At 47.9% G+C, this 12,051-nt stretch overlaps 1 protein-coding gene across 1 annotated transcript in view; it reads left to right on the top strand.

Moving 5' to 3' along the window:
* Positions 1-683: 683 nt before the first annotated feature.
* SPON1 (spondin 1) overlaps positions 684-12,051 on the top strand; it is a 235,485-nt gene continuing 224,117 nt past the window's right edge. Inside the window, exon 1 of the mRNA XM_045557580.1 lies at positions 684-1,420. Within this exon, the coding sequence (XP_045413536.1) occupies positions 778-1,420 (643 nt within the window). The 5' untranslated portion in view covers positions 684-777. The remainder of the gene's footprint in view (positions 1,421-12,051) is intronic.

The raw sequence follows: 12,051 nt of genomic DNA on the forward strand, positions 1-12,051 counted from the left end.
TCCAGAGCAGGAAACAAGCTTGAAGAGGTGAAATAATTAGCCCAAGTCTCACAATAAGTGGCAGAACTGAGGCTTAGTTCAGGTCTCTCCCTGGGAAAAAGCAGTGAACCCTCGGGCTCGGCACCTCTCTGAACATCTGTCCCTGAGGACTGAGAAATCTAAGCCAAAAAGACACAGGCTCTTCTTTGAACCTTTCAAAACTCCTTTCCAGGACTGTGGAAGATTTCTGTGGGCCTTAGGCTCTTTTGTCTTTGTGGGCTCCTTCCTCCATAAAACAGTGTTAAACATCATATTTTATGACTGCGTAGGTATAAATACGAATATATTAATATTAGATAGCAAAATATTTTGTTTGAGCTAAATGTTTTTGTACTTCTGATTTAAAGAAAGCATTTTCATAGATCTCCGAAAGAACAGTGGGTGCTTAGCACCGTGTCTCTGGGTAAGTCCTTCCCCACCGTGCTCAGCCTCCAGTCCGACCTGCTCCAATATGGCCCTGGGAAAAGCAATGGAGTCAGAAAGTCATGCATCTAACGCTGCCTGAACTGTTCGCAAGTTTCCATTTGCTCATCTATAAAATGAGTGAAAGCAACGTAATCTTTATTGTGGGTAGGGAGCGTGGTGCCGGTGAGGAGATACCGTAAGAAAGCCGCACAGCATGTTGCTAGGCACGGTAGGTGTGCAACAAAACTTCATTGTCAGGCTTTCCCCCCTTGGAACACCGTCCTCCACAGGGTCCAGGGAGTAGCGGGGTTTGGGGTAGCAGCCTCCTTGGTGATGGGACAGAGCCCTCAGTGCCCCCTGCATCCTATGATCTCTTCTCCAGACCCTGGGAATCCAGCTTCGCAAAATAAACACGGCCGCGCCGCTAATCGCCAGTTCGGAAACAAAACAGCGCTGCGCTCGGGGATCTGGGCAAAATCAGCCCTCCCTCCCCCTGCTCCTTCGCCGCCGCCCTCCCCTCCTCGCGCCGCTCGGCTCGCTCGGCTCAGCTCTGCTCAGCGCAGCGCAGCTCGGCAGCCGCCAAGCCGAGGCGGGCACGGTCTCCGAGTCGCCGACGCCGGCTCTGATCTCTCTCTCTCCGTCCGGGCTCCGCCAGGTCTCGCCTCCGCCGGGACCACTTTGGGCAGGAGTCGCGTGGCGAGGGCCGGCGTCAGTGGCACAAAGTTGGGGACCGCGAGGATGAGGCTGTCCCCGGCGTCCCTGAGGCTGAGCCGGAGTCCGGCGCTGCTGGCCCTGGCGCTGCCCCTGGCCGCGGCGCTGGCCTTCTCCGACGAGACCCTGGACAAAGTGCCCAAGTCGGAGGGCTACTGCAGCCGCATCCTGCGCGCCCAGGGCACGCGGCGCGAGGGCTACACGGAGTTCAGCCTCCGCGTGGAGGGCGACCCTGACTTCTACAAGCCGGGAACCAGCTACCGCGGTAAGTGGTCCGGGGTAGCGTTGGGGGCGCAGACCCGGCTACTGGAGGGCGCCGACCGCGCGGTGCCGGAGGAGGGCGCGCGGTCCCCGGGCGCACGGTGCTGGTGCAGCCCCGCAAGGGCCCTTCGGTCCTGGCTGCCCTCACCCCTTTTAGCCGCGAGCTCGGTGCCGATCACAAGCCGGCGTCTGGGGCCGTCGCGGGGCCGCAGTAGGCGAGGCAGCCCAGATGTCCGACGCGCGGCTCCCGGGCGAGGGCTGTAGCGGAGCCACGCGTCACGCCGGCCTGACTGGGAGGGAGTCCCGCTTCGCCCCGGCGGTCTGCAGGAGGGAAGTAGACCCGTCTTTCTCCAGGTCGGTCGTTCTAGAGTGGAGGGAACCTTGGCTCCTCTCAGTCGGGTCCCAGGCAACGCAGTGACTCCAGCTTTCCCCGCTTCCAACCGTCAAGGGGAGGGTACCAGCTTCTCCGCACACTGGCCCCAGGGGGGACGGTCGCTCCGGCTTGCCTGGGTAAGTCCCAGGGACTTCGGCTTCTCCCTAACCGGGCCCGGGGCTCGGGAAGGAGGGAGAAGAGTAGCCTGAAGCTTTTCGAAAGGATCCCTGGAAAGAACCCCAAATTATCCTTTCGTGGTCCCAGACGAGGTTGAGGACCTTGGATTTCCAGGACAGGTTCCCAGTGGGAATGGGGTCCCCAGAGAGCTTTGGGTAGGCTCCGAGCGGGAAGGGGAATTGGATGAAGACAGAAGGTAGAGTCCTGATTTCTGAGGCCTGCTCCCTGGAGGCCGGGGAACCTTGGCTCCGGCATCCCGGAGGCTCCGCGCTCTAGGGATGTCGCGCCTACGCCGCTCAGCTGAGAGCGGGTTTCCGGAGCTCAGGGAGGAGGTGGCCAAGCAGGTGAGCGCCTCCTGGGCAGGACAGGGCACTCGAGCGGCACTGACCCGAAGACCCCTGACTCCATCTCCACGGCCCACCACCTCCCTCCTCAGCCGGGTCATCTCTCCAGACATGTTTTCCCTATGCAGCTGCAGCCGCTCTCAGAGACGGGACACCTGGGAAGGAAGCCTGTCTGGCATCACCTGGGGACCCGCAGTTGGGCGTGTCCCCTCACCCTCGCCCCTTCATAAGTCAGTTCTGGGGCCAAGCAGGGAAAAGTGGGTCACTGGGGCCCCTGGTGGGGCAAATGGGCTCCCAGCGGCCGCCCTTTCATCGTCGCCTTCCTGGTTCCCTAGAGCGTCGCGGGCGGAAGCAGTGGGAGCGACACAGGAGAAAGTTTGAGGCAGTGTCAGCTGGCGCCCGGGCCACCCGGGAGACCAGAACCAGGGGGCCACCCTTTTCAGACGGGCTTCTCTCGGTTTTCCCGGGGTCGTGTCCCGCACTTTCTCCACCCGGAGCTACCCGGAGCCTTGGCGCGCTCAGCACTTGGCGAGAAAGAGTATGACCCCGGCGCGCAGATCCGCAGGATCCTCGGTACTCCACGGAGAAGGTCGCTGGGCGGGGGACAGCCCGCCCGGCCAGGGAGGGAGCGCGCGGCTGGGCGCCGCGGCTGGAGCGAGCCGCGCTGACTTGCGGCGACAGCCGCTCGGTAGAGCCGGGAGATGCCAGTCCTCCCCGGCGTGACCTCGTTGGCCTATGCCATCCTCCTCAAAACGGAGGACCTACGTTCACTGGGGAAACTGACCCAGCTCCACGTAGCAGGGAAAGAAGTGGCTCTGGAGTCAAACGGACTTGGGTTCAATACCTGTGTGACCTTGTGAAAGTCATTTGATTACAGCCTATTTCCCAGCTGTAAAAATAGCTGTCTAACTTCCCTTGGTGGTTGTAGGGAGTAAATGAGTTTACAGAGGTGCTTGTGCCTGAGCTACAACAGGTCCACAATCCTTGTTAGTTTGAGTTGAATGTGAGGCCTTTGATTTAATAATCTGGTCAGATTTTTGTTTTCTTTGTGTGTGTGTGTGTGTGTGTGTGTGTGTGTGTGTGTGTGTGTGTGTTAAGTTTGGAAGTAGGTTTTTTTCAGCACTCCTCCAGACCAATTTACCAGTGAATGGTTGTTACCTGGGGCCTCAGGAATTAATCGAATGAGTGAATGAATGATTTCTCCATGTTAAGAGACTTTCCTAAAACTGACCCTAATTTAGGCCCAGGACGATTTTTTTTTCAGTGATTTAGGCTAGCCTGGGATTAGCCAAGTGTCCTACCTGGCAGCTCTTCCCACACTAATCCTCCGTGTTCAGTTGAGCATTGGCAGCTGGTGGCCCTGGCACTGGGAGGGATGCACATCCGGTACTCATGTGTCCTGAAAGGTTCTGGAACTAACAGTGTGGGGCCAGCAGACACGGAACTGGGACTGGAGGGGGAGGGCCCTGGACTTTCACCCTACATACAGGCCACTTCAGCCTAAACAGTTAGGCTTTTGGACTTTGACCCACTCCCCTCATCCCCCACTCCCAGGGTGTGGGTTAGTCAATCATCTTTTCTCCTTTCTTGTGGCTAAGAGACCTTGAAAGAAAGATCTTGGAGGAACCTTGCTAAGGTCTTCTAAGTAAATATTCTGCAATTAGCAAACCTGATTCCGCCACTCAAAGTTAGGAAAGAAAGGGCTCTGGCCTAGTTTGTGACATTTTCTCTTGGCTTTCACTTTCTTAGAATAATTATGTTAAAAGTAAATCTAATGCATTTGGCTTAGTGTATTTATTGACTTAGGGCTGTGGAAGTTAGCATTCCTCTGGTGTTCAATTTGCTTTTGTATTTTTTCCTGAATTGGGATCTCTCACAATCCTTGGAATCAATGGCTTGTTTTCCTGCTTCAAATCTTCCCCTGCAGCATTCCAGTTCATCACCAAATAGCTTCTGCTCTCCACGTCCCCCATCCAAGCACAGCCTTTAGGTATTCTAGACTGGAATAAAATGGTCACCATTAAAAAAATACTGAAACATGGGGTTTCTTCCCCACAGTCTGGGTCCAGTTGAGATTATTATTCAGCGTTTTCCAAGTTGTTAGCGCTATATTGACTTCCTTTTCTCTCCCACCACATCTCTCTTCTCCCTCCCTCTTGCCCCTGGTCCCCCCTCCAGCTGCAATAATTGTGCTTTAGAAAGCTCTGAAAGGCCTGCTCTGTTTCTGACCAGGGCCTCCTTTGAAAAGGAGATTACAGTGATTAAAAATAACAAGTTGAGGATCCTCTAGGGGCTTCCCTTATAGGAGGACAATTTGCAGGACCAGCCTTTCCCAGATCACAATTTCAAGCCAAATAGAAGAAAATCCGCTGAAATGTTCAAGAATTAACTGAAAATAAAAGAGGCTCTTTTGTCTGACCACAGGTCTGTTGATTAGGAAAATAAAGTCAGACCCTGGCTAATGAGAGTGGCTTTTCCTAGATACCCTTTAAAGGGAAATTTCAAGTAACTTGATGGGAAAAGACTGTCCAGTTGAGATTTCAAAAGCTGGTCCAACTTTAAGCATGATTGGGGGATTTATCCTAAAGCAGGAGGTTTAGAGACCCCCAAAGCTGCTCTGCTTTCTTGACTGTGGAACACATATTGCCTCTAGGAGTAGGTACCTCAGCCTAGTACAAAGAGCCCAGACTTTGATGTTGGATGGGTGGGTTTCAGGTCCTGCTTGGTCACATATTCACTGTGTGACCTCAGGCAAGCCACTTCACCTCTGTGAGCCACAATATCTCCATGTGAAATGAGGGTGCTTGGGTTTTTCCCAGCATTGCTGTGAGAATTAGAAATAATCCATATCAAAGGAAATTGTCACACAGTGGTTGCTAAAAAAATATGTTATGAGATGATTATTTTGGAAATAGACAAATATTTATCAGCAAAGCACTAGATAAGACATTGTATTCAGTTCTTCCTACTCATTTTACTTATTTCTTGCAGTACTTTGAGGCAGTTTATTATCATTTTTATTTTAGAGATGAGAAGACTAAGTCTCAGAGAAGTTTAGTTCCTTACCCGTGGTCACACAGCTAATAGTCAGTGGAGTCAGGATACAATCTCAGGTCTAGCTGATTCCTAAATCTGTGATCTTAACCAGTCTTCTATGCTGACTCTATGAAATTAGTGGGGAGTAGAATGAATTCACTGAGCTACCCTCAGCCTTCTGGATGGTGAGTCTTCCTTGAAAAAAACACAGCTGACAACAAATCAAGATAATAACTGACATATCTCAGGACACAAAGTAATGAAGTGGTGGATCCTTATTTACATTTGCATTTTTCTTTTATGGTTTCAGTATTGAATTTCCCCATAACGCAGAGAATTAATTTAGAAACATAAAGAACCTTGTCATTCTTTAGTCAATTCCTTTTGTTTGTGGGGAAACAGAAACAAATTGGACAGGGGAAAAAAAAAAAACAGATTTGACTGTTGTTTTATTTTTACATGTTATATGACCATGGCTGTAAAATTACATGTTTGAAAAGAACATCAATAGGATCTGAGAAATTCAAGCTGAATGAGGTCTTTTAAATAAACTATTTCTTAAATAGTGGGGTTTTAAAAAATTAAATACTGCTGATAATATTATAATTGATTTAAGTCACCCCTCCTACCTCTCTTCTCTTCTTCCACCAGCCCCCTCTTTTTAATTATGTAATTTTATTTTTAACCCTTATTCCTTTTCATAAGTATTTAGTTTGAATGGATAATAAAAATTAAAAGATGCATACATATCTAATGCTTAATGTTTGTGAAGATTGTTTATTGCTTTGAGTTTTGGGAAATGAAAGAAATGAAAACATACAAAAAATGAAGACATGTCAAATTGGAATTTTTTATTACAACTTGAATATTTCCCTATACATAGGTAAGTTGTTCCATTACAGCTCACTTTTTCGACTGGAACAATAGGCTGTAATTGCTGATATTTTCACAAACATGGGCTCATATATCTAAGAGCTTGTCACTATCATACTTTCCATTTGCTTATTATATAGACTGTCATATATAGGTCAATAATATTTTTGTAGGGGCGAAAAAAACTCTTACTATGTTATATTACTATTAGTCACAATACAGGCCAAGTTCATGTTACTAGGAGATCTCAAAATACAGTGTTTTAAATAAGAGATCAATGGGAGGTCCAAAGTGATGGGAAGCTTTGCTCCACAAGGTCATCCAGGAACTACATTCCTTGTATTTTGTTGTTCTGCCATCTTCTGGCACCCTGCTGTCCAGTGGGCAGCTATAATACTAGCCACATGGAGCCACTAAGTATCGCAATGTGGGTACTGGAAACTGAGATGTGCTGTAAGTGAAAAATTCACATTGGTTGTTGAGGAATTAATGTGAATAAGAATAAACATCTTGTTAATTTATATATTGATGTATGTTGAAATGATAATCGTATATATTAAGCTAAATATATTGTTAAAATGAATTTTATCTGTTTTACATTTATTTCTATTGGATACCTGTTAACAAATAAAATTAAGGTCCCCTGGCTTGAGTTTATTTCTGTTGGACAGCACCATGCTAGGGTGGCATTCTCCTCAGCATGGTGACAGCCAGCTCCCGAGCACATCTGCGTTCCAGCCAGTGTGCAGGGGGGAAGGAAGTAGAAGACAAGCAGTTTTCTTTTAATAATGTGACCCAGAAACTGCTCCCAGCCCACACCTAGCTGCAAGGGAGGCTGGGAAATATAGCATTTAGCTGGATAGCCCCTTGAGGGAGGATTTATTTTTTGAAAGGGTAAAGGGGGAAATGAATGTGGGAGGACAATTAGCTGTCTCTGTCACATGTGTTAATGCACAGCCATGTACAACAATATTTCATGTTCTCTCACTCAGTCAAAGGTCATCTTGGCGGGTCTAGTCAATGACATATGAACTGATATTCCTGCTAAATGAATCAGCAGAGGAAGGCGTGTTGGTTTGTGTGTGTATATGCATATGTGTGTGTGTGTGTGTGTAGCCTGTTCTGGGTCACCTCTTCCCTCAATAAAGGAGGATGCAGCAAACAAAGAAAGAAATGAAGATGCGAATAATGAAAGAAAGCAAAGGGGGGTGTGTGAGAAGAGAAAAAGAGAAGAAAAAGAAAAACCTACTGAGGTATACATTCAAAATGAAAATGAAAGAAATAATTTGAATACAGTGGAGTCCCATTACGATGGGACTTCAAGGTTAGATTCAAGAGGCACCGTGAAAAACAAAAATCACATAAGTCAAAATTGTTCCTTAAGAATCCTTTGCAAATGCACATAAAATATAATCTAGCCTTACGTATGTACCCCTCCAGGTATGTCTGCTTGCAGGGAATAGAAAGGAATTGGCATGTCTCAATAAGTCCAGTACTTCTGTTTTCCCTACAGCACTGGAAAAGATCAATGTTTCCTCAATTGAGTAACTGATAAAAGCACTGGTTTGCTCCTCCTTAAGCACTGACATCCAAGTCCAAAGTCACTATATGACGGAGTGAGGGAGCCGAGAGTCTTGCCTCATGCCCACTCGGGCACGTATGTGTGCTGGATGGAGTGGCAAGTGGGCCTAGTCACTTAAAGTATTACTTCTTCTCTCTCTCTTTTTCCTTCAGCAGTGTGCAGTTGTGTTTGATTTTACCAAATGCACCTTTCCTGGAGTATCTAAGGTGTCAGGATGCTCACTACCTCACATGAAAAGCTTTTGTGATGCTGGCCAGCTCTTGGGTATAAAATGCCCTATTTCTATAGGATGTTTTGGCGGGGCTGGAGTTAAAGTGACGCTACCCCCAAAATAGGACAGGGGCAGGAGTTAGGTAACACCACCAGAAGTCCTTTTCGAGGTCTACATAGACAAGGCTTCTAACTTTCACAGAATATAAAAGTTCAGGGAAACTTAAACAGGGGCCAGCCCACATCTACTGATTTGCCTGAGGCCCAGGAGACTCGTGGGAAATAACGTGAACCTTATCTACAGTTGTGGTTTAGATATTTGCAAATATGTCTCGTGGACTGGGTAAGAGAGGGGAAGGGCAGAGAAGGGTTCCAAGAACAAATCACCATGTGTCTGATAGGAGAGTGGGAAGGTGGGCACATTCAAAAGCAGGACATAAGAACTGAATAGCAGTTCTAGGTGCTGCAGGAAGCTCTTCTGTTCCCCCTCCTCCTTCTCCTTCCTCTCCTCCTCCTCCCCTTTCTCTTCCTCCTCCTTGCAGCAACATGATCCTTGAATTTTCCAAACATACCAGGCTCATTCCCTCCCCAGGGCCTTTGTGCTTGCTTTTCTCCTGCCTAGAATGGCTGTCCCCAGATCTTTGTATGGCTGCCTTCTTGTCTTTTAAGTTTAATCTCTTTAAAGAGGCTTCTCTGACTACCAATTTATGTTTCCCATCACTTTTGGCTGCTTTCATTTTCTTCATAGCCTTAAACCCAGTGAAATTATCTTGTTTATCATCTGCCTCCTCCAGCTAGCATACAAGCTTTATGAGAGCAAGGATTTTGTCTTTCTTATTTGCCATTTTATCTCCAGCAGCCAGAACAGTGCTTGGACGTAGCAGGCACTAAATCATTATTTGTTGAAAGAAATTAATGTATCATTTAAACCCCAAGAACCCTGGTGTGAGGTCCCTCTCTAAGAGAGCTAGATGGAAGAAGAGGAAAGTGTTCCTCTCTGAGCCAGAGAGAAGGGTGAGCACCAACGGGTGGCAAACAGCAGACAAGAAGCTCCAGGTGGTGGCAGCAGAGAGAAAGGATGCCCGGTGCCCTGGGGGCAGTGACTGGAGGTTGAGGGCGGGCTGGGTCCAGAGTACAGACCGTTGGGAGGGAAGAGGATGCTGGCAAGTTGGAACACTGATGGTGCAGAATGAAAAGCAAAGCAACGCAGGCAAAAGGGCAAAAGGAAGGAGCTGCCAACTTCAGACCTTGGCTCTGAGTATCAGGAGAAGCAGGGCTAAGGGGATCTTTGATCCATCAAACCTAGTCACCGATTATTAAAGTGATTTTCCCTGGAACCAGCACTTTGTGGGTCATTGGTGGTAGTTTCCAAACCTAGCTGTGTATTAGGGCTGTATGGATTCCAGGACTTTTACATTCTTTCTTTCTTTTTTTTTTCTTTCAAAGCAAGAAGATGAGACACAAAGAGAATGTGGCCCAAAGGTGGTCCCTTTTCTATGAGCATGCTTCCCTCACCACCCCTCTCCCAGCCCCAGCTGCCCACACCCCTCATACCTCAGCACACTGCCCTATCCTGTTACCATAGGACACCACTGAGTGGCCAGTGGGATGTCCCCAAAGCAGGCATGACCACACCATCCCCCTGCTTGGCAGCAGGGTGATGAGGAGAACTGGGAGCTTTCTTTAGGTGGCATACTCACAGACTGGTGAAACCTGAGCCCGGGCTGACCTGGTTGTACTTCCCTGCTGCCAAAGTCTGCCTCCCATGTAACTTCCACACATCTGTCCCAGGTTCTGTCCTTTGGCATCAAGCACAGTAAGGCCCCTCTGGGCCGTATGTCAGCCCTTGAGATATTTGTGGATACATAGTTGTTATGGTTCCTCTTCTGATTAAAATGCCCAATTTCTTTAACCATTCTTTACAACTGTAGTCCCCAATCCCCGGGCCACGGACCAATGCCAATCAGCAGTCTGTTAGGGACTGGGCCACAGAGCTCTGCCACCTCCTCCCCTCACCCCCACCCCATTCGTACAAAAATTGTCTTCCATGAAACTGGTCCCTGGTGCCAAAAAGGTTGGGGACCGCTGCTTTATAGGATACTGTCTCTTGTCCCCTTGTACTTTGTACTCCAGATGTGCTTCATTAGGGGCAGAGCATGGTGGGATGATTATCTCCCTGTCCTGGACGTTGTGCTTGTGTTAAGCTTGCCAGGCCTTGTGTTTGCTCTTTTGGCAGCTGTGTTGAACTCTGTAATTGCACTGAGCTTGCAGCCAACTCAAATTCTTGCTATTTGCTGGGAAGGCCTGCTGCCCTCCTTAACCTAGACTGGTGTGACTAGTCCTTGAACATGAGATTTGACATGATTCTTCATTAGACATAAACCAGGATGTTTGTATCCATCCCTGCAGCTGTCAACCATGCATGAATCTGGATTCTGTCACTGAGTGATTTATCCACATAATCTAATTTTGGATTATCTACAATTTTGATAAGTAGGTCTTGTAAGTCTTTATCCAAGAAGTTGATCAATGAGAATATTGAGCAGGTCAAAGCTCAGGACAGAGCCCTCTGACGTCCCTTAGGGCCTTTCCCTAAAGCTGACATCTAGTTAAATAGTTTTGATAGTCATGAATACTTTTCTTTTAATTCTTTTAATTTTTTTTTAAGAATATGAAGGGGGGAAGTGAAGAGGAGGGTTCAATTTCCTTTTCTTTTCTTTTTCTTCTTTTTTTTTGAGGCAGAGTCTTGCTCTGTTGCCTGGCTAGAGTGCAGTGGTGTCATCGTAGCTCACTGCAACCTCAAACTCCTGGGCTTAAGTGATCCTCCTGCCTCCCAGGTATCTGGGACTACAGGCATGTACCATGATGCCCGGCTAATTTTAGTAGAGATGGGGGTCTCACTCTTGCTCCGGCTGGTCTGAGCTCAAGCAATCCTCCCACTGTGGCCTCCCAGAGTGCTAGGATTACAGGCGTGAGCCACCGAGCCTGGCCATAGTCATGAATACTTTTCCCTTAGCCTGCTGATGATTTGAATAGTCTAGGCAAATTACTTTCTTTCTTTCTTTGCATCAAAATTAGTCAGGACTCTTTCCACTGTGCATGACAGGAACAAAGTCAAACTAACTAAAGCAAACGAGAGAATGCAATTGATCCCCATATTTGCAAAGTCTGGTGGAGGTGGCTTCAGGCATAAATGGATCTAGCAAGTTAAATGGGGTCATTAAATCTCTCTCTCTCTCTGTCTTTCCTTCCCTCTCTATTCTTTCCATCCCTCTCTTCTACCTTCGCTGTCTTACTCCTTCCATCCTTTATCTCTTGGCTGTGTTTTTGTGTTTTGTCTTCACTTTTCCTTACTACAGATCAACTTTCTCCAAATGACAGGGAGGATAGCTGCTAACAACCTCCACTGGAAAGCTCTTAGCCAGATCTGTGACTGAAAGAAAAGCCCTTTTCCCTCTCAGGCTAAACTGAAGCATCCCAGGGAAAGAGTCTCATTAGTCCAGCTTGGGTAGCACATCCCAGGGAATGCCAAGTGCAGATAGACTGGATCTGGGTCACAGTCACTTCTGTGACTTGGTGTCTTGGGGTTGGGGGGCTGTGAACGGCAGCCCCAGCAATCACATGGTCAGGGTGGGGGCAGTAGTGGGGGTCCCCTAGAGCTTCCTGTCCTCATCCATATTCCTAGCTGTATTCTCTGCTGACGTGTCTCCACTTCTGCAGGAGCATCTTCCCGTTATCCGTCTCCCTGTCCACACGCGGTTCAGCTCAGGACCCACTCATCTGGCTCTGAGCTATCCCAGGATGAGCTAACACATGGGGGAAAGAGTTAACTTTTATTGAGCTGAGGCCACGGGCCTCACTGCATTGTCTGCTTTAGTCCTCATGACAAATCCACGACATGATAATTATGATTCTTGTTTCGCAGAGGAGACTGATTTATTTTTTAGCATATTTTATTGATTTAGCAAACATTTTTATATACTTACTATTATAAATTCATTAATTGTCCTAATGACGACGTAAGGTAAATACCATTACTG

This window comes from Lemur catta, chromosome 7 (genome assembly GCF_020740605.2).
Source record: "Lemur catta isolate mLemCat1 chromosome 7, mLemCat1.pri, whole genome shotgun sequence".
NCBI classification, from domain to species: domain Eukaryota; kingdom Metazoa; phylum Chordata; class Mammalia; order Primates; family Lemuridae; genus Lemur; species Lemur catta.